At 50.5% G+C, this 21,972-nt stretch overlaps 1 protein-coding gene across 2 annotated transcripts in view; it reads left to right on the top strand.

Annotated features, from left to right (window-relative positions):
- Window positions 1-37: 37 nt before the first annotated feature.
- Window positions 38-21,972, top strand: part of VASH2 (vasohibin 2) — a 35,528-nt gene continuing 13,593 nt past the window's right edge. Inside the window, exons 1-6 of one of the 2 annotated variants that reach the window (XM_074351836.1) lie at window positions 38-324; window positions 8,453-8,541; window positions 12,193-12,249; window positions 12,764-12,838; window positions 19,221-19,602; window positions 20,856-20,971. In XM_074351836.1, coding sequence (XP_074207937.1) covers window positions 49-324; window positions 8,453-8,541; window positions 12,193-12,249; window positions 12,764-12,838; window positions 19,221-19,602; window positions 20,856-20,971 — 995 coding nt within the window. In that variant the 5' untranslated portion in view covers window positions 38-48. Of the gene's footprint in view, window positions 325-5,719; window positions 5,781-8,452; window positions 8,542-12,192; window positions 12,250-12,763; window positions 12,839-19,220; window positions 19,603-20,855; window positions 20,972-21,972 lie in introns of those variants that run through there. The other variant, XM_074351837.1, reaches the window with a different exon arrangement.

The following is a 21,972-nucleotide window of genomic DNA, read 5'->3' as shown; positions in this document are numbered from 1 at the left end:
GCCGCCGCCTAGCGCCCCCCGCGCCGCCCTCCCCGCCTTGGCCCCACCATGACCGGCTCTGCCGCAGACACTCACCGCTGCCCCCACCCCAAAGGCGCCAAAGGCACCCGGTCCCGGAGCAGCCACGCGCGGCCAGTGAGCCTCGCCACCAGCGGGGGCTCGGAGGAGGAGGACAAAGACGGCGGGGTGCTATTTCACGTTAACAAGAGCGGCTTCCCCATCGACAGTCACACCTGGGAGCGCATGTGGATGCACGTGGCCAAGGTGCACCCTAAGGGGGGAGAAATGGTGGGCGCCATCAGGAACGCTGCCTTCTTGGCAAAGGTCAGTGGCTTCGAGGGAGGGGGGTGGGGTAGGCAGTGATGGGGCTGTTTCAGCCTGTATCTAGCAAATAGAGGCAATTTCCATTTTTCTGGTCCTGTTACAAACTCCCTTCTCCTCATTCTTCCCGCCCACCCGCCCCCTCTCCCTTACTTAATTGAGGTATTTGTCTTGGATGCCTTAGAAATGGGGCAGGGGAGGGGGGCTTGCTGTCCTGGGACTGCGCAGTCAGCTTGTGCCAAGGTTTTGAGTCTGGAGACAAACTATTATTTACCCACCCCCATGTACCTCCTGCTTCAGCAAAAACTGTAGCCACCAGGTAGCACCAGCGATGCCAAGAATGCATAGGCCCCCAGGGGATTCCATCCTGCTTTTCCTCTTTGGAGTCCCTTGGCCCTCCCCTGTCCCCTCCTCGCACATGATTTATTAGGCTGTGAATGAATTTGCAATCAACCAGTCAGACTTAGCCTGAATCATTCCTGGACTTTTTGCCAATTTTTTTTTTTTTTTTTTTTATGACAGTGACTTTCACCTCTGAAACTTGTGAAACAGTCAACTCTCTCTTTTCCCAGCTTCTCTGGGCTCCAGGAAAAAAGGAAGAGTTTTGACTATGGCTTAAAAGGGACTTTCCAGTACACATGATGAATTAGTTTCACTGGCTAGAGAAAGAGGCTCAGGAGTGAAACTCTTTTCTACCTTGGTGAGAAGCCAGTGAGCCAGCTGGGTTTGGTGGCCAAGGATAAGGTTAATAAAATGGAGGGAGGGTGATATGCAGTGGTTGCTCTATGAAATATCAGAATGCAAACTGGAGGGAGAATGCTGCAGAGCCTGGGGTTTGTGGCATGGCAGATGGCTACCCCTGCGTGAGGACGCTGGTATGGCCGAGAAGATTCCTGGGCAGGTCTAGGAATGCCAGACCTGAGACCTAGGCCATCTGGTTGAGTCCCCAACCTGGAGCATCTGGTGACCTGAGCATCTGAGCCCTGCAGGCCAGAAAGCTCTGTGTGCCCTTGGGGGAAGTGACAGAGCCTGTAAACCTCCTGCTGCAGTCACGGTGTTTTATTACCCTGCTGGTCAAGGAAATCTTCATTATGCCCAACGAGAATCTTGCCTGCTTAGTGTCGGCTGTAATTACCCATCCTGAGTTCTCCTTGAGCACAAGAACCACCCTGGTACTGGCTTGCAGTTCTGACTTCAGAATTTGTCCTTAAGTGAGCCTTTTTAATTCAGCACCCTCAGCACCAACCCTGCTTCTGATTGTGGCTTCATCCTTCTCCTGACCTTGTGGGTGGGGACCTCTGTTCTCTATGGGAATCCGAGAATGTGAGTGTTGGTAGAGACCAGTCTCCCACCTATCAGCGAAATCCCTTCCTCTTTCTGAAGACCTTCTGGGAGTGTGGGGGGGTCATCACCTTACAGGACAGCTGGTCCTAGGGCTGGTCAGATTTGGCTATTGGGAAATTCTTTTCTTAAACTAAACAGAATTCCTCCTCCTCCTTCCTTGGTCACAAGTCACCACTGATTCTTGTGCTCAAGAACCGAAGGGCAGCTCACGTCGACTTCCTATGCTACTCACAGCTCTCTCAATTATGGAATGGTTCTTTTAGAGTAAGGAAGGGGCTTAGAGTAAAAATCAAAAGGCTGAATTCTAGTCCTGCTTGTGCTACTTTTAGATCATTCACTTAAAAATCTCCGGCCTTAGTTTTCTTATCTATAAAATGGGAGTAGACAAGATTTCATGTAAAGTTCTTTTGAACTCTTAAATCCTGTAGTGTCATGATCCATGAGTCTCTGGGTTTCCAGTGATCTGTGTGACACTAGAGGTGCACTGGACTATGAGTCCTCAGAACTGTGACGTTCTGTCATTCTGCATCTTCCTTTAATAATCATCCTTGTCCACAGGTGGTTCCTTTCACCTTTTCTTATGTGTCACAGTTCCCAGATCAACTCACTTTTCTTGTCCTCTGTCTAGCATAATTGCTAGTTTGTCATCAGCCAGTCCCCTAAAACAAGCACAATATGAAACACAATATTCTAAATGCTATCTCAGCAGCTTAGAACATAAATGACTACTTCCTGAGACCTATACTTGATACTATTGTTATTGTGGCTGAATGCTGGGTTCTTTAAAAAAGCATTCCTTTTTTTTTTTTTTTGTATAGTAGCTACATCATATTGTACTTTTCATAGTCACCCAAAGGTCACATGGGAACTCCTGCCAAGCTAGGACAACCCCAACCTGAATGTGGGCATTGGCTTTTTGAACTTAAATAGTTAATATTTCTCTCTTATATTGCATCATAGTGGTTGGCTCTCCATCCTCAACCCCATCACAGCATCCTGTCTCTCCCTGGTACTCACATGTCCCCAAACCCTGACCCCTATGCAGGCCCTGGGAAGGGAACAGCTTTGAAAGCTCCTGTTTCCAGGAGCCACTCCTCTCTGACTCCAGGGCTATTCCTGCACTCAGCGTGACAGACTTCTTCCTCTGGGCCAAGTCCTTTTCTCCTTTAATCAAATCAGTGTTGTACTGAGGAATTTGTGTAGAGGAGGGGTGATGGGGGTAGTGGTGGAAGGGTTGGAGAGTTTCAGGGAGATTATTTATTTATTTTTTTTTTTGGCAATTGAATGTGGACTAAGAAGCAAAAGAAGTGGGCAGGGGAAGGTGTCAAGGCCTAAGAGGAGGACTGAATGACACTTCATTTGACTTCAGGACATTCTGTTAGCAGCCGTAGTAAGTTCTGCCCAAAGGTCCAGGTGCCCTCACTGGGGAAACAGCGGTAGGTTTCATTTACTCTGAGATCCTCCTTCTCTAAATTTGTGAGTGCAGGGCTCTCCCCTGGTGTTTACTGGGTCTGCAGTTAACAGCTGACTAGGGGAAGGCCATGGTTTTGTGGGGATAGTGCAAGAAAGAGCACGAGTCAGCTGGAGGATAGCAGAGGTCGGGAAGGGAGGGGAAGGAGGGTGGCTGGCCCAGAAAAAACGGCTGGGTGGACCAGGAAGCAGCACCTCCCGCTTCTTGACTGGCTGGAGCCCGGCTCCCCTAGGGCAGACTGCCGGCCGGATCCAGCAGGAAACACCAAGCAGTTTCTCGCAGATGCCACATTTTTGTGCCTTGTTCTCATGTTGATCCCAAATTGGGAAATAATTCACATTTAGAGGGCTCAGCTTTGCCTGAGTGAAGAAGTGTGAGGGCTGTGGGGTGAGACTTTGCTGTAGTCAGGGCTCCACTCCTGCCCTCTGCTGGCTCACCTGGGCAGCTCACTTCTTCCCCTGCCCTGCATCCCGCTGGACCTCCAGATCAGGCCACCACCAAGAGATTCCTGGGTGCCCCTGATTCGGGAGCCTGGGACCCATCCTGGGCTCCTGAGTGATGTTCTGTGCTCCCCACCAGGTTGCCAGAGAAGATTCTTCTGCCTTGTACCTGCACCGTGTATAGTACATTTCCAGAGAGGGGATGGCACAAGGCTTTGCTTTCTCCTTGTCCTTTTTTTTTTTTTTTAATTTTATTGAGTTATAGTCAGTTTACAATGTTGTGTCAATTTCCAGTGTAGAGCACAATTTTTCAGTTACACACGAACATATATATATTCATTGTCGCATACTTTTTCACTGTGAGCTACTTTTTAAAAAAAATTTTATTTGAAGTATAGTTGGTTTACAATGTTGTATTAATTTCTGGTGTACAGCGTAGTAATTTTGTGATACATATATATTCCTTTTTATATTATTTTTCATTAAGGGCTATTACAAGGTATTGAATATAGTTCCCTGTGCTCCACAGTAGGACCTTGCTGTTTGTCTATCCTTGTATTTTCTTTTTCTTTTTAATTTTTTAAATTGAAGTATAGTCAGTTTACAATGTTGTGTTAATTTCTGGTGTACAGCACAGTGATTTTGTTATATATGCATATATATATATTCCTTTTTATCTTCTTTTTTTTATTAAGGGCTATTACAAGGTATTGAATATGGTCCACAGTAGGAGTTTGCTGTTTATCTATCCTTGTACTTTCTTGTTAAAGCTTCCTGGCACCTGGGGCTCTTGCTACCTCCTTGGCTCCTTTCCTGGCTTCTCCCTTCTCTCCACGTGGTGATCCATAGTGTTGATACACGCTAGTGTCTGTCCACATCCCTTCCTGCATTCTTCTGACAGGTCATTGTGTTTGGCGTGAATGGAGGCAAAGAGAGCCTGTCCACAGCAGCTTGCCTGTGGTTTGGTTCATTTTTCTTCTTGAACAACCATCTTTCTGTTGTTCCACTCCCCTCCCTTCTATGCCCCCGCACCTGCCAGGGCCCCCACCCCCTGACCCTAAGCACAGTGCCTGTGTGGAGAGGGTGGCTGTGATCTGTGCCTTCTAGATTCTGCCTTCATCAGCTGAGCTGTGGCTGACGGGGCTGGTGCAGGTGGCAGGAGGGTGCCTCTAGGGGAAGGGCAGGGGAATTCTAGGCTGGAGTTCTAGGTGAAACGGTGCAGGAAAATAATAGGAGGAAGGAGCCTCAGGACCCTAGTCGGGGGAGAAAAAAAGGAGTGTGCCCTGGCCTTTTTATAAAAAGGTTGTACCAATCTATTTTCCCATCAGGCCGAATGAGAGCATCCTCAGCAGCACTGAGTCTCCACATTGCAGAATATCTCTGCTAACTGGAGAGGTGAAAAGTGACATGTTGCAGTGAGTTTAATTTGCATTTCTTAAATTACTAGTGAGCTGGAACATTTTTTCAAATACTTACTCAGTATTTGCATTTCTTCTTTTGTGAGTTGTCTTTCCATAGCCATTTTAGAAATTGTGGTGACATAATTGACCCTTTTAATCACTTTTAAGTGTACAGTTTATGCATTAAGCACACTCACATTGTTGCCCAACCATCACCACCATCCATCTCCAAACTGAAACTTTGTACCCATTAAATACTAAGTCCCCAGTTCTCCCTCCCTTCAGCTCCTGGCAGCCACCCTTCTACTTTCTGTCTCAATGAACTTGACCTCTATAGGAACCTCATCTAAGAGGAATCATATATATCATAATCCTTTTGTGACTGGATTATTTTACTTAGCATGTTTTCAAAGTTCATGCACATATCAGAATGTTCCTCTTTTTAAGGCTGAATAATATTCCATTGCATGTCTGCTACATTTTGTTTATCCATTTACATGTTGATGGACACTTGAATTGCTTCCACATTTCAGAACCTTTTTTTTTTTTTCATCAAAGACTAAAGAGTTTTCTTATCGCTTCGTGTGACTGTTTCATGAATTAAGGATGTTAACTCATGGTCACCACATGCTGACAGGGGAAAGTGGATGTGTTCATCCTCTTCCATCAGGGTGAGGTCGCATCTTTGTGATGCTTCTGAGTTGAGTGCTTAGGGCTCATCCCCTGCTGATTCTGTTTTCTAGTTCCTGAAAAGTGGAGACCATTTGGGTTCCCCCAGTCTAGACCTCTGAAAACACATTGTTGGTGAGTAATGAGAATATAGTTAACACTTAGAGAGCGCTGCGTGCGTGCCAAGCCCCAGACTGCCTGCTTTATACATTAGGTCATACAGTCCTCACAGCTGGCCCAGAAGGTTCGAAGTAGGTGATAGTCTTCTGTTTTATCAGGAAGGCACTAGCGACTTAGGTCATGCGGCTTGACCAGGGTCCACAGCCAGCAGGTGACAGAGCAGGGACTCATAATTATATCCCAGGGAGCCTGCCTGGCCTGGAGTCCATTGCTCTGTAGGGGCATTGGCAGCCCAGAGTGCCGGTCGGGAGCTGACCCCAGCCTGAGCCCCAGCCAGCTACCCCAGACGGCAGGGTGGGCTGGAACCAGATGACATCATTCCCCTCTGCAGTCTGGGCTCCCCCCCCCCCCCGCAGCCCTGCTCCCCAGCTGGGGTTTGGGGAATGTGGCCACAGCCCCTGCACTCGCTCTCAGGCTCTCAGCCAGGGCTGAGGTAACCAGGCAGCTGTTTTTAAAAGCCCTTGGGCGCCACTGGGCTGCTATTCTGAGGACCAGCTGCTGCCCGACTCCCACCGCATTGTCCAGCTCTTGTGGGCTCCGTTAGGCTGGAGGGAGTTGAAATAACTTAGTGGTTGGCCCCCACGGCCAACTCTGAACCCAGTCACGCTGGATGCTTCAGGGCTTTGTCCGGGGGACGCCCCTCTGGGCATCCCTTAGGTGGCTGGTGATTCTGTGGGGCTTTTTCCCATGCTTATCAGCTTTCCTGATAAATAGGTACAAACAGCACTTTTCTGTGTAGAAATATGCTCACGCCTTAGTAAACTATGGAATTTCCCTCCTCCCTCCTGTCTGTGCCACCTCCCCCTCATGTACCCAGCCCAGAGCTGGGAACATAGGAGGTGCTACAGAAATGGTGGTTCACGTCTCCCCTTCCTCACTTCTCTATGAAAGCTCTGGCACATTCTTACAGAGAGTTCAGGTGTGGGCAGATCAGTGGATGTTACTGCAGAAAACAAGGACAGGCTCCCTCGTGTTTGCTAGGGCAGGCACACAAGGACGCACTTCATATTCTGACGCTGAGGGGTGAGTGTGATGGAGGTGGGGGGGTTGTGGGGAGGGCCATGGAAGCAAATGTTCAGATTGGAATATTTTGCTCCCAGAAATGACTCTCCAAGACAGGAATGTGATTTGAGTTGATATGTTGTAAACAAAATGTAGCTTGCAGAACAGCTGTGTGAGTGCGCACATGGGCGCGCACACACATACACACACATACACACACAGCACCTTGGCTGTGAATTAGGATGTGTGATTAGTTTCATTTTATTTTAAGTAAAAGCAGCCAGAGGTGTAGAAGTATGAAGAGCTTCCTGCCTCAAGCCCGGGACTGCGCGCCCTCCAGCTTCCCTGTGGGGTCTGAGCTTGGAGAGCTGGCAGAGGACCAGGGAGAGGACCGGGAAGAGGATCAGGGACCCTCCGTGGGCTGTGTCTGGCTCAGGTCCCCGGCCAGGCTGCCCAGAGCTGTTCCAAGCTCTGTTCACCAGCAGCTTCACCCTCCATCAGCTAAGCACTAAATCCCTGGGGCCTCTCCCTGTTTTCTCGGGGGATGGAACTAATCTGTCCTGCGGTCCCTCTGCTCTTCCCTAAGCGGCTTAGGCCTGGAGGAGCCTCCTCTCCTCCCGGAGCTGCAGGCCCACTGGGCTGAGTGTCTCTGTCACCAGCAGTAACCCCACCAGAGAGGCCGAGGTTAAGGGACGAGGAAACATATCGGAGAAATAAAACAGAAACCAGGAGTGACTTCCCAGGAGTGACTGGATTGGAAGCCCCTGCTTATTCTTGCTCTTGGCCTCGCTGGCAGGGCTGCTCAGAGCTGAGTAATGTCTCATCCCTAAATTCCCGAAAAGAGGCTCTTACCTCCCTCTTTCCAGTCTCTGCCCGCTGTTGCTCCCACCTCTTCCCTGCAGGGGAACTTCGTACACTCAGTTGGTGAGTGTTGATCAAGAGATACACTAGAAGGTGAGGGAGCGACTGGGCAGCCAGGAGGGGTAAGAGGGTAAGGGGCTTCTGCATCAGAAGAGCTGCACTTACATAGGAAGAGTCAAGGCAAGAGGGGAATCTTTCCTACCCCCTTGGGGCGGGACTCAGGGAAGGTGGTGTTGGGAAGGAATGGCATGCCTAGCGCCATATTGCGTTTCTTCAGGGCGCCATTCAGTGGTGCCCTGGAGTGGAGCACATGCAGTGGTCACATCAGCCATGCAGTAGAAGTGCAGTCATGCAGTAGAAACGTGAGTATTAATGGAGCATCTCAACTTTGTGGTGCAGGCTCAGGGTTGGGGGTTGAGGGGACACTACAGGACATGGTCCTTGGTCTGAAGGAGGTGCTGAAGCTCCCGTTGCGGGGGCAGACTTTGTTCACACCAGGAGCAACACAAGGAGGGCTATAGTGAGCCACTGGACCCAGGGCGGAGTGTGTGCACAGGGGCGGCAGACGCCGGAGATCTTCAGCATGGGACTGATGGGCCTGGGGAGACCTTGTCCAGGAGGCACCAGTTGAACAGGTGCCCCTGCCAGGGTGGCCATCTGCTCTCAGAAGCAGCTCTGCAGTGGTTCCTGCCCTGGGCCCGCCCCCAGGCACTGGGCCCCAGAACGTCTCCTGGATAAAAAGATCTCTCTCTACTTCCCTGCAGCCTTCAATACCCCAGGTTCCAAACTACAGACTGTCAATGACGATCCCAGACTGGCTGCAGGCAATCCAGAACTACATGAAGACACTACAGTATCCTTCCAACCAGGGTCTGAGCAGACCCAGCCAGGGATGGGCGTAGTGATCGCAAGCCCAGGGGCACTCGGTCCCCAGCTGGTCAGCAAATGCTGTCTGAGGTTGGTGAGGCCGGGCATGGAGGGACACCCCCACATCAGTCAGAAGGAGCGATACTGGAGGATGTCATTGCAGTGGTCAGATCCTCCTGGTTTAAGCAGGGTGTGGGCCAGGATGGCTGGGGCAGCAAACACCCCTCCGTCTCCCCTCCACCTTTTCCTCTTTCTCCACTTCCTCCTCCTTGGTCATCCTGTCTCCCTCCATTTCCTTTCCTCTACCATCTTTCTTTCTCTCTCTTCCATCCAGGCTTTTCCTTTTATTTCCTCTCACTTTTTCGCCTTGTTCTGACTGCTCATCGTCTACAAGAGGCCCACCTGGCATTGCCTTCGGCTCCTGGTGCCCTCGACCCGTTTGGCATGAGTGAGTGGGGCCCTGGGCTGCGGACCCTCTCTCCTCATGTGAGTTTGAAGGAGAGCCGAGGAGCCCTGGGGACAGGCTGGGGGCAGAGCAACCAGCCTGTGGCCCATTTCTCTTCCACTGTTTGCAGTCAGGATCCTGCGGACCCGCGTGAGCAGCATGGTAAGAACCCAGAGGCAGAGGCAGATGGTCCACTCCCCACAGTTGGTGCTTTATCGGGGGTAGGAGTCAGATGGGAGCTGGGCTGACAGAGGTGTCAGTGAAAGGGACTCCGGCGAGTCAGTGAGCATCTCGGCTAAGCCAGCATCAGACTCCCTACCGAGGCAGCTACCAGCATCCTCGCCCCCAGCACATTGTCCAGGATGTCAGGCCTCTGCTGACCTCTGCCTTCCTCCCTAAAGACATAGAGCTTAGAAGGGGTTTCATGGGGCACTGCACACGTGTCCCACATGCTCTGGAGGAAACCTCCTTCTCTGTGCTGTAGGCAGGACTCTTTCCTGCAGATTTTTGTGTTTTCCCTAAAGGAAAGGGTCCTGCCAGATGAGAACACCAATTGCCTCTCATTTGAAGGGGCAGATTTCTTGATTTGCCTCTCTGTTCCCACTTCACAAACTGTGAACTTCCCTGTGTGGCATCCTCCTGGTGGAATCCCAGAGGGATAGGAGAGGGAGAAGGTGCAGCCTGCAGGGGTCAGGCAGACAAGCCTCGCCCGGGGAAGGCGATCAGTGTTGGTGCTGATCCCCAAACTGGGACCCCACAGGGAGAGCTCCGTGTGGCCCAGAAGCATAAACTCTTGCCAGAGTAGACCTGGACTCCAAGAACTGAGCCTTCCTGGATGTGACTGACTGCTTACAGAGCATTCCAGAAAGTAACAGAAATTAGAATGGCTCCCCACTGCTGTTTAGGACCTGGTCTTCACAAGGATCATCTGGCCGGAGATTAAAGCAGATAAACCTGGCGGGAATGCATTGATGAGGCAGATTTGCATGTGTTTTCCATCTCATTTGCTCATTCTCCCATAAACCCTGCAGCACATTCTCAGCCCAGAAGGATCTGCTTTTGCATTTTTCTCTTCTCTGACCCGTCGTGATGGTCAGTGACCTGGATCACTGACCAGAGAAGGGAAAGTACCACCATTCCCCTGGGACCAGGCTCCAGGTAACCTGATCATTGGAGTGGCTTCTTCGTTCTGCCTTCTGACCAGACTTTTATTTAGTTCCTTGAGCCGTCCTACTGCTTTGTCCTGGACACAGTGACTGGTGCTAGGGTACGGGGACCGCTTGAGGCCCCGCCCTGACCATAGATGTCCTCAGCTGGGGATGCGAAAGGACAAGTCCTGCCTTCCCTTCTGACAGCCTCAGGGCATTGGCCAACAGGAGCGCTGATCTTGCTTGGTGTTCTGGAAAGAGAGGTCCCCACCTCCGAGCTCTGCTGCGGGGGGAGCGGCCTTCTGAGGGTGAAGTCTTTCTCTCTGTGCTGGCGGTGGTTACAGGAAGCCCTCCTCCCAGCTCACTTTCAGGGGCTAATAACTGTAAGGAGCTGAGAAAGGATGGCCAGGTAATTTTTTATTATTTTATTATAGGTTTGTCTCACTTCCTGCACTAGATGTATGAACGGGGGAAAGCTGGGCATATAAGTAGAATTTTTGCCAAGTGCATTCTACTTTAAATAGACTGGGAATCTCACTATTTGAATGAAATCTTTGGTAAAGTAAAAAAAAATCATTTCACAATAGACTATGTAGCCCTTCACTTTTCTTTTACTTCTAGGGTTTTGTATGTTGTATTTCTTAAAAGCTGGGCAAGCCTGTATTGTCGTTACTGGTTATTCTCATGGCTCATGCTGGTAATTTCCAGCAAGTGAGCTTGTTAAAGTCATCTCCTGGCCCTCACCCTAGAACTTCCAATCCAATGGTCCCAGGTGCGGTCACTCTGAGTAACATCTAAGATTAAGACCATTGCCTGAAATCAGGATCTCCAGGGGTGGAGCCCAGAATCTGCTTATAACAAGCTCTCCAGGTGTTGATTTTACGTGCTCATGTCTTAGCGGCCAAGCCCATCTTTGCCGGGAGAGGAACCCCAAACCTTCTCGGGAGGGTGTGCAGTGCCGTGAGGCAGTCAGTGCCACCTTCTGCAGCTGCAAGCACTACTGCAGGGGCACACGTCTGACCTCCTACTCCCTGCCCGGGTTATACGTTCATGCTTCATTAGCACCTTCCCAACATGCACTTCTTCTCTAGAGTTTTGTTTCAGGCTGGAAAGAGAAATGAATAAAGCAACTTTTTTGTGGGCTCAAAAAAAAAAAAAAATCAAGATCCAGGCTCAGAGATCTTTGGTCTTCTTCAGATTGGGCTGGTACAGGCTTGCCAGTCCCTGAGACCTTCTGGGCACCAGCTAAGTCCCAGATTGTGGATGATGGTGTCATCTTCTCAGATTTAGTAACAATGTCAAGTGTCTGTCCAGGCATGAAATGAAAGTGATGTCTCCACAGCAAGCTCTGCTGCAGAGTCTGTGTGCCTTTGAGAAACCTCACTACTGCCTGTCCACCTTCCACCCACCCACCCACCCATCCATCCATCAAGCTACCTACCCTTCTACCTGTCCAAGCAGCCAGCCAGCCTTCCATCCATCCACCAACCCACTCTTCCATCAACTCCTTCCTTCTTCCCTCTTTCCCTTCCTCCCTCGCTTCCTTTCTTCCCTCCCTTCCTTTCTTCCATCCATCCATCCATCTATCCATCTATCCATCCACCCTTCCACCCATCTACCCATTTATCCGTCCGTCTACCCATCCTTTCCCTTATTCCTCATTTATTTAATAATATTTGCTGGAATATGTTGGGTTTGTGCCAGGCCTTATGGGTGATACAAAGATGATAAATAAATGGTCCCAACTCTCAAAGAGCTGATAGTCTGGTAGGTGAATTAAGGCTTGTATTCAACCAAACGGAATACAGAGCAGATTGAAAATAGCTATTAGAAAGCTCCAAGGTGCTTTGGGGCCTAAGTTAGAAAGTAGATTTCCAGGACAGGACAGTGAGGAGTAAGATGCTGTTAGTGATCTTCTGGCTACTGGACGGCTTCTGGAAAGGCCCCATTTCCTCATCCCTTTGAGAAATCAAGCATAGCTTCCTCTGCTGGCTTACTGGGACCTTCGGAGTTCTGTCACTTTCCCTTTACATGCTTCACACAGATACAATCATACAGGGACCCAGTTCTTTGAAATTAGGAAAATGAGACCGCTGAGTGGGTAAGTGGTGCATGATCTGTGGGCCAGGTGGCCGTGCTCCTGTCTGAGAGCTGCCATCTCCCCCTCCCGCTTTCTCTCCTGTATCCCGTTTCTCAGATATCCTGTCTGTAAGGGATCGGGGTAGGGGTGCCCCAGGGCCAGGTTGGAAGTGGGGCTGAGGTCTGGGCCACTCTGATAACTAAGCTCAGTGATGGAGACTCTCAGGAGTGGAGATGGCCTGTGATATTTGTTTTCTTTGGCCTTTTTTACTTGCTCCATTGTAACACCCCTTTGTCCTAGGGCTATGGGAGGGTAGAATACCGGCACTAACCTCCCGGAACTAACTATTGGAGAGAGGAGTGGAGAACTTATGGATTTAGTTCTGCCGGGTGCAGACGTGCCTGCAAGGTCTCCCCTTTCCTCTGTATCCCTGCATGGCGCCTAATGTGGAGACAGGCATGCTAATGGATTGACACACAGACTGACTGTGTACTTGAATAAGTCCTGAAATCCTTTGCTCTGCTCTACCTTACAGGTTAATGGAAACAGCAAAAGAAATGACTCGAGAGTCCTTGCCCATCAAATGCCTTGAAGCTGTCATCCTGGGCATGTATCCTTTAAGCGACGTAAGCTTAAATTGACCTCTTGGTGGTGGCTTCATTATGGGGCTGGTTGTGCCTTCAGCATCCTCGATCCACAGACATGATGCCTGTTGTCTCCTGGGAGGAAGGGGTCAAGCTCCCCCAGTGCTTCTCTATCTCCAGGGAAAATTCTCAGAGTGGATTGTGGCGGAAACCAAGCCATGGTGCAGTATCCTGACCCTACAGAACATAAAGCTGAAACAAGGGTCTGTTGTCTCCACACTTTCTGTTCTGTTTTCCGCCAGACTCCGGGCTCCTCAGCCTGAGGGGAGTGTGGTCCAGAAAAACCATGATGGCAGTGACTTCATGGTGGTGGCGTCAATAGAACAGGATCTGGTAGAAGAGTGAAGATACTCTCAGTCCTGGGGTGGATGGCCGGAAGGGACGGTGACCAAGGGAACGCGGCAAGACATGAGCTTGAGCAGTGGGCCCAGGTTAGGACAGGTAGGTCCTTGAATGCCATGCTGAGAAGTGTGACTTTTTCCAAAGATAGTGGTCCGCCCAGTCAAACACTCTGGAGCCAAGACAGGACATGATGAGGTGTGCACTTCAGAGAGGTAGATTGAAGGGCAGACTGAAGAAGGTGGGGGCTGCAGCTGCAGAGCCAGTTAGGAGCTGTTCTGCGGGGAAATGGTGGTGCTTGAACCATGGTCCTGCAATGGGAATGGATTTGTGAGGACAGTTTCAAGGGATAGCTAGGAGATAGAATTTATAGGACTTGGAGACCAACCATGTGGAAGGAGTCGGCAAGTCCAGGTTTCTGGATCGGGGTGACGGTCTGTGGAGGATGGGCTGGAGGGAGGAGTGCAGCAGGGAGGTGAGAACCCTGGGCGCAGAGCTGACCGCAGACAGTGGCCCTGGAGGTGGAGGGAAGGAGTTAGAGGGGTTGCCACCACCAGTCGTGGACTGATCAGATGTGAGGGGTTAGAAGAGCGGGAGGCCATGACTCCACATTTCTGGTTTGGAAAATTGCATGATTGGATAATAATGCCACAGTCAAAGGGAAGGGGCTCAAGGGGAGGGTTGGACTTGTGGGGAGGTGAGTTGAGATTTGGACATGTTGAATTTGAGGTACCTGGTGGCGGGGGGGTCATGTCCGGCATTTGGAGTGTGGAGCTCAGGAAGGGGCTAGCACTGGAAATAACAGACCTGGGAGCTGGGAGTGTTTGGGGGCAGGGGGTGGCTGCTGTTCAAGAAGTAAGATGAGAAGAAGATCAAGTATGAAATCCCACTGTGTCCATTTGAGTTGGACACAAAGAGCCCAGGACAGAGACTAGGGAGGGGAGTTAAGAGAGATGAAAGGAAAACCAGGAGAGAGAGAAGATTCAGGAATCAGCAGCAGGGCTGGTGGCTCAGAGTCAGACTGGGGCTGGTAGGCTACGTCTGGTTTGTTTTCTCGGCCTCCTGGACATTTTTGTGGGAAGGGGCACGTCTGCCCCTCTAGTCTGCAGAGCACTGGCCGGAAAGATCGGATACAGGACTGCCCACAGGTGCCCAGGCTGATGTCTGGACAATGGAGACTTGAGCCTTGCGGAGGCCTTTCCCCAGCCCTCCTGTAGGCGCATCGTCCCCCCTGCTCCCCTCAAGGGGGTGAGACCAGCCCAGGAGCCCAGCGGGAGGGCAGGATGGGTCGGGGGGGGTGGCAGGTGGCTCGGGCCCCACCCTTTGGTGGCAGGAGTTAGCACAGCTGTTGGGCAGAGCCTCCTGCAAGTTTAATGTGCTGAACAATTGTTGGGGACTCGCTGGGGATCGGTGACCGAGAACAAAGTGCAACCCTTCACCGTGGGCTCCAGCTGCCGTCAGCCTCGCCGCTGACTGAGGTCGCGGTGCACCTGGGCAGAGGTCGTCTTGCTTTCCACAGCAGTCTCCCTGCAACGTTACCCATCCAAGCCTAAACACCCTGAGTTACTGGAATTACCTAAAACCTTTGGGGTTGTGGAGCATGGACCCATGGCCAGCCTCTGGGCCTGTGCAAATCAGAGGATAGTGTGCTCTGAGTTCCTTGTTCTTACCGGTGTGACATTTCAGGGAAGTTCATGGAGAGTGGAGAAATTCAGCTCACACTGCCAACCTCAGGGAAATTTGACTCTTTCACACAGACAAGAGACACAGAGCTGAGTTCTAAAAGTGACAGCACCTTTGTCTTTGCATCAGCATCCCTGCGGCTGCTTGCCGCCCCGGCACACTGAAGGGCAGACTTGGGTCATCTGTCTCCCCTGCTCCCCGGGCCCTTCTGCAGGTCCTGGGGGACACGTGGTGCCTTGTCAACACCAAGACAGGCCGGCTTGGCTGCTACCTGGAAGCCTGGGTCCCTCGGCTTATCCTTCTTGCTTTCTCTTGTTTGACATCAGCCCAGAGTTCACGAATCATTCGGGGAAGTGTCACTCTTTTGATCTTGCTTTGTGCATGTGCATACTTTGACACGCATCCTGGAGAGACAGACCTTTGGTTCCAAATTATTTTCCGAATCATGACAGCTCTCTAGGGGCCTTGCTGACCCTCGTGGGGCTTAATCATGGTGCTAGAGTGCTGTGGTTTATTCAATAACAGGTTTGTTATTAGAGGCAGGTTAGGTGTGTCTGCAGCAGGCGGGATGCTGGGCAGACCTTCTGTGAGCTTGGAGCAGTGCTGCTCCCTTTTCCCAGGAAAAGCTCGGACTGCTTCCCAGCCCTTGTCCACACCGCCTTCTCCCCTCCCTCTCTCTGTGCACAGATGCTCCAGGTCCCGAGGCTTTACTGATTGTTATATAATGATGGCACAAATCCTAGCAATTGGTGACTTGTGACAGGATGGACCAGGGGTCTCTCCAGTCCCCTCCATGCCCTCTTCTCCACTTGGCTGACTTTACTTGTCCTTTAAGACAATTCCAGTGGGGACACACTGAGGCCTCCCCGAGGTGGCTGGGTTTGCCTCTCTTAACAGCACACGTCACATTGGGGTATGTGTTTGTGTTTGTTTTTTCAGATTTATTGAGATAAACTGGACATATCGCATGGTGTAAGTTTAAGATGTACAGCATGATGACTTGACACAAATATTGCAAATGTGGGGTTTTTAAGAATGATAGTGAAATATTCATAACATAAATTTACCATGTTAACTATTTTTAAGTGTACAATTCAGTGGCATTGAGGACACTGACACTGTTGTGTAACTATTTCCACCATCTATCCCCACAACCTCCTCTTCCTCAACTGAAACGCCAAGCCCATTAAACACAGCATCCCCAGCCCCTGGCAACCATTATACCTTCTGTCTCAATAAATTTGACTACTCCAGGTACCACATTAAGTTGAATCAGGCAGTATTTGTCCATTTGTGACTGGCTATTGCACTTAGCATAACTCCCTCAAGGTGCATTCTTATTGTAGCAGATATCAGAATGTCCTTCCTTTTTAAAGGCTGAGTAATATTCCACTGTGTGGATAGACCACATATTGTTTCTCCATGCATCTGGTGATGGACCCTTGGGTTGTTTTCTACCTTTTGGCTGTTGTGAATAATGGTGCTATGAACAATGATGTGCAAGTATCTGTTTGAGTCCCTGCTTTTGATTCTCTTGGGTCTATACCCAGAAGTGGAATTGCTGGATCACGTGGAAATTCTCTGTTCAGTTTGCTTGAGGAACTGCCATAGTGATTGCATTCTGGCCATTCTGAGTCTGTCTCCCCACCAGACTTCCAGAGAAGGGCTGCGTTCTGCAGCTTGGGCTCCACAGTCCCACCTTGCAGTCTGTCTGGCACAGGAGATACTCAGTAAGTTTGTTACACAGACTTAAACAGCTGAGGAATGCCCTGATTCCAGCCCTAGAGAACTCGCCCCAGAAAGCAAGTGAGCATTTACATAAGAGGACGGACACAGAAGGATGTGATTTCACTCCCTTCCTGCCAGTTCATCTCACATGATAAAGTGAAGAGAAAGCAGGGAATCATTTTTATAGAGAGGAGACATCTTTTAAGGGTACCCGGATTTAGCCTCACACTGAGTACAGTCATTTTAAAATTTTTCTTTGAACTTTTAAAAATTTAATAAATGTATTGTTCATTATTGGTCTCACCCTGCTAAGACATAAACCCCACACAGGCAAGGGTCTTTCTCTGTGTTGGTCATCAATGTACCCCAAGAACCGAGGATAGTGCTCAATAGTAATTGCTTTATGAGTAAATGCAAAGGACGGTTAACCAGGGAAGGATTTGGAGGGGAGGGAAGGCCATCCCAGGCTTGGGGTTCACTTGTGCCATGAATGAAGATTGCGGGGGTCAAGGTGATGGGCACAAGAGTTGGGTCAGACTATCACCAAAAATGGGGAGATTTCTGTTGGCAAAGGGACGAGCCTGGATTTATCCCCTGAATCTGGTGGAAGACTTGGCTTTATGTTGGGATTTCATCATCTCAGTGACCAAAGTGGACTTTGGGATGATAAATCCAAAGAGATGTGCCAGGCAAGAATGAGGTGGTTGGAAAGGAGGGGTGGGTGGGAATTTAGAGGCCTTCAAGTTTGCAGGGAGGGTATATCATATCGTATGTCTGTGGGGGGAGGGAACCGAGCCATCATCTCAAAGAGGATATTCCATCTCCACTGAGGACAGAAGCAATGAACAAGTGTTGTACTAGTAACTGTGTAACTTTTGGTGCCTTTTGGGTTTTCAGCCATGTATGTGTATTTCCTTTTCAGAGGTTTGCATTCTTCTTCAACAGCCAGTAACCCATCTGATTTGTTGCAGTAAACCGGAAGGCAGGCCATCCAAAAGCTTTTGGCAGAGGGAGCCTCACCCTTCATGGCCACCGCAGGCTAGCAGGCATCCGGGTAGCTAGGTTGGGGCCAGGCCGGGGATCACATGGCCCGTGATCATGAAGGAAGTCATTCTACAATAGGGACGTTGGTATTATGCAGTGGGTTTAGTAACATGTTTTTGAAAGTTTCCTAAGTCACTTTGGTCTCATAGCTTTGTAATATAAAGGTCATTTGAAGTCTTCAATTGTATTTGACTTCATGTTCTGGGGGAATGCCTGTGCTGAGGGCAGTGGGCACAGATCTGTGGATCCTTTATGGTCTCAGGGTGTATCCTTCAAAATTGTCGCAAGTCGACTGTAGGTCAGCCTGAGGGCCCAGGGCGTTGGGTCACGAGGCGGTACAAGGGGTGATGAGCAGGGGCCGAGTCGTGGTAGGACTTTGCTGAGGGATTTGAACCAAGTCCTGGAGAAGGGGAGAGATGCTGAAAACTTAAGCAGAAGAGTGATGTGTACCAGATTTTGGCTTCAGTAGATCATTCTGGCCACCATGTGGACAGTAAATTGGCACAGAAGCAAGAAATGGTGAGACAGTGCTCAGAGAGTGAATTGTACCCCCTCATGGAGCACTTCCCATGCACAAGCCGCCTTAAGAAACTGGATTGTTATTTATGTTAGAAAAGGTTTGGAGACACCTAAGGTTTTCAACAGAGTTCATTTTGAGTTTCCAATATTCCTTTCTAGAAGGGTTGAGTCCTTGGGTCACCACAGCCACGCCAGGGCTGTCCAGGGACTTCGAGATGGACTTGAATGTGGTACCTCTTATCCATTGTTCCAGCGTGTGGAGTCAGTGGGGCAGTTAGTTGAAACTACACCCTCCCTGTGGGGTTGCTGGGCCCAAACTGAGGTAACGATAAGAGGCTGGGCGGCTCAATCTAAATGGGCCAGTACATGGAGAGAGCTGAGCTGTGACGTCAAACGGGATGGGAACTGAGGGGAGCCTGAGGTTTGGATGCTGCTGGCAGCTCTCTGGTCCCCAGGGATGCTGGCATGGGTGTTCCGGGGCCAGTGAGAGGAGCAGGCAAAGTGCAGATATGATTTATTCTGACACCTTTCTGTCCCTTCCCACCCAGATACTCAGCTGATCTGTCTTCTGCATCTCCACTGCCTTGATTCTGCTTGTCATTTCTCCCCTGGACCATTGCAGAGGCCTTTAATTCCTGGTGTGTCCCACATTCTCCAGTCAGAATTAATAACTGAGAATGTCACTCAGATGGCATTAAAAAACCTCTTATAACTTGTCATACCCTCTAGAGCACTGAGGGAGGAAATAAAGTACCTTGTGATGGTTTTGTTTGCATTTATTTAATTACTAAAGAAGATGGCAAGTCTTCCCTGGTTGTCCCATATTAATTTGGTTTGGTATGCACCCTGTAGTAGGTACTCAAAGATACCGAGTGAGTCCTTTATAAGCGGACAAGTCTGGAAAGGGTAGGTGTGGCCTGCTCAGAGGCAGAGGGATGGACCCACTGACCGTAGGGGTCACTTTCCCTTTCTGGGCGTCCAAGTTCTGTGAATCTTCAAGGCCTCCTTTGTCTTCCTTGACTCAGATTGTCTAAGATACTTAACCAATGGACAGCCTTCCATCGAGCGGTTCCCCATCAGCTTTAAAACCTACTTCTCAGGAAACTGCTTTCACCACGTCGTGCTGGGGATTTACTGCAATGGCCGCTATGGCTCTCTGGGCATGAGCCGAAGGGCTGAGCTGATGGACAAGCCGCTGACTTTTCGGACTCTGAGTGACCTCATCTTTGACTTTGAAGACTCCTACAAGAAGTACCTGCACACAGTCAAGAAGGTCAAGATTGGGCTGTATGTCCCCCATGAGCCTCATAGCTTCCAGCCCATCGAGTGGAAACAACTGGTCCTCAATGTCTCAAAAATGTTGAGGGCTGACATAAGGAAGGAGCTGGAGAAATATGCCAGGGACATGAGAATGAAGGTGGGTGCTGAGAGGGCAGATGAGTGTTGCAAGGCAGTTCTTTCCCCCTCTCCCCTTCTCTCTCCTTCTCCACCCACCCCATTCTCCTCCCCCATCCCGTGCCCCATGCCCCATGTTTCTGGAATGGTCAATAGCATTTTGAGGTTATCTTGCTTACCAGCCACCCTATTAAAACAAAAAGAATAAGCCGTTTGCTGTTTGACATGGACAGTTTAAGTCTTTCTTTGCATATGCTACTTTAAAAGTCAGAGCTAAAGCCAATTTAGATGTTATAGCTAAAGCAGTGTCTTGGCCTGCAGTTCATTCTATGAGTCAGTCTAAAATGTGAGTCATTTTATACTAAAGCTCTGGCTTTGTTTTTTTCTGTGTTGGCTTTATAATAAGAGTGGCCAATCCTCTCAGGTTCCCTGAACCCAAGGGGTTCCCCAGGACATGAGATTTTTCAGTACTTAAAGCCAGGACAGTCCCGGGCAAACCAGGATGAGTGGGTCACCCTGCTTTGTAGCCTGTTTCAGAGTCATGTTTTATCTCTGCTCTGCTTGATAAGCTGCAAAGCCTTTTGGCATAAAACTCTGACCTGGTGTCACAGTGGCACACAAAGGAGCATGCACTCTGCTGGCTTTCTAGGAACTGCACTCATAAGCCCTTCTTCGCTGTGCTATGTCACTTCCGAGGTGACAGGAGGTCTGCTTGTCCCGGCCCCTCCAGGGCTCGCGGAGTCACTGAGAAAGCCGGTGTGTATGCCAAGGGTCACGGGGGAAAGGGATTATGCTGAATTCAGGCTTGGTTGTGTTTAGCACTCGGGGATTTGTCATCTTCGCTCTGCAGGACCTGGAATGAAGACTCTTGAGAAACTGAACCCACTCCGTGCATGTGTTGGGGGTGGGAGGGTGAGAGGAAGCACAGACTGGTTTCTGGGGCAACGAGGATGGGACTCTGCCTTCATGAGAGGGGAACTTACTGAGCGAGCAGACAGCCCCTGGAGGCTGGGGCGTCGGGCTCTGCTCTGCCCTCTGCTGGTGGCGGGGGGCACAGTGTGATCAAGTTATCCTCTGGGAAGTGGCACCTCTGCTTCCCGCCGGTGCGGAATGAGAGAGGCACATGTGTCTCAGACCTCCTCCTGGAAGCCCTCCAGCTCAGGGCCTTCTAAACCACGGGCCAGGGATGGACCGGGGCTGGGATGCTGGGCTCCAGGAAGGAATGAGGGTGAGTCCGTTAGGAACCAGTGTGGTAACTCCTCACGTCTCCTCCAGATCCTGAAACCTGCAAGTGCCCACTCTCCAACCCAAGTGAGAAGCCGGGGAAAATCTCTGTCCCCCCGAAGGAGACAGGCAAGCCCCCCAAGACGGCTCGGCAGGCGAGACAAGTCGTGAGTAGTATTTCCCCTCCCCCAACTCAAGGCCCAGCATGCGTCTGTGGGGCTGTCCTGGCTCACGGGGACAAAGCTGTGTCCTGGACTTGGCATTTGACCCAAATGGAGGTCTCCAAGAGGTCTGCCCCTCATTCGGGGGACATCTCTTAGGGACAAGGCTCCACCGTGCACATCACCCCAGTGCTCTTACTTTCCAGACTGGCAGATGTAGACCCTGGTGGATAAGCCCCAGGCAATGTGAGCTGGAGAATAGCCCGAATCCTGGCAGCAGGGAAGGAGCACTGGCCTTAGAGCTCGGGAAGCTGGGTCTGGAGCCAGCTCAGCAATTTAGGAGCCCTGGGGCTTTGGGTGTGTCATGCAGCCTTTCCTGACTTCAGTTCTCTCTTCCCCCAAATGGGATGGTTAGAAGCACTTGCCTAAAACCCTGCACCTGTGCCCAGCAGAAAGCGTGATCTCCCTCCACCATCCACCCTCTTCCTTGGCTGACTGGACCTTCCCTTGTTTTAGCCCTGGGGCTAGTGATTCCACACCTCCTTCTTAGGTCAAAATGATCCACTTAAGAAGTGATGGGTTGGAGATGGTGATGGTGCCCCCAAGCAACCGGTGATGACCCATGGGCGAGGAGATGGGCCACAGTTACACTGGGAAAGAACGCCGCTGTGATTAATAGCAGCATGCAGTGTCTGTCACATGGGTCTCGCCGTGCAGGGGACCGTGTGGCACAGAGCACAGGGCGCTAGCTTGGGCCCCCGCTCTGCCGCCCGCTAGCCTTGCGGCCTGGACAAACCCTTCGGGAGCCTCAGCTTCCATATCCATCAAAAAGGACAAAAGTGCTTTTCTTGCTGATCTCGCAGGGCGCCGGGAGGCTCCAATTAGGAGATGTAATGAGAGGCAGCTGTTAATGGTGAATTGCTGTTTACAAGCGTATTGTTATTGTCACATCAGTCCTGTCAAGGGAGAACGGAGAGTTTACAGTTTTCATTTTCCGATGAAGAAAC

Source organism: Camelus bactrianus, chromosome 23 (assembly GCF_048773025.1).
Source record: "Camelus bactrianus isolate YW-2024 breed Bactrian camel chromosome 23, ASM4877302v1, whole genome shotgun sequence".
NCBI classification, from domain to species: Eukaryota; Metazoa; Chordata; class Mammalia; order Artiodactyla; family Camelidae; genus Camelus; species Camelus bactrianus.
The sequence above is the reverse complement of the archived record's forward strand: the minus strand, read 5'-3'. Positions and strand labels throughout refer to the sequence as shown.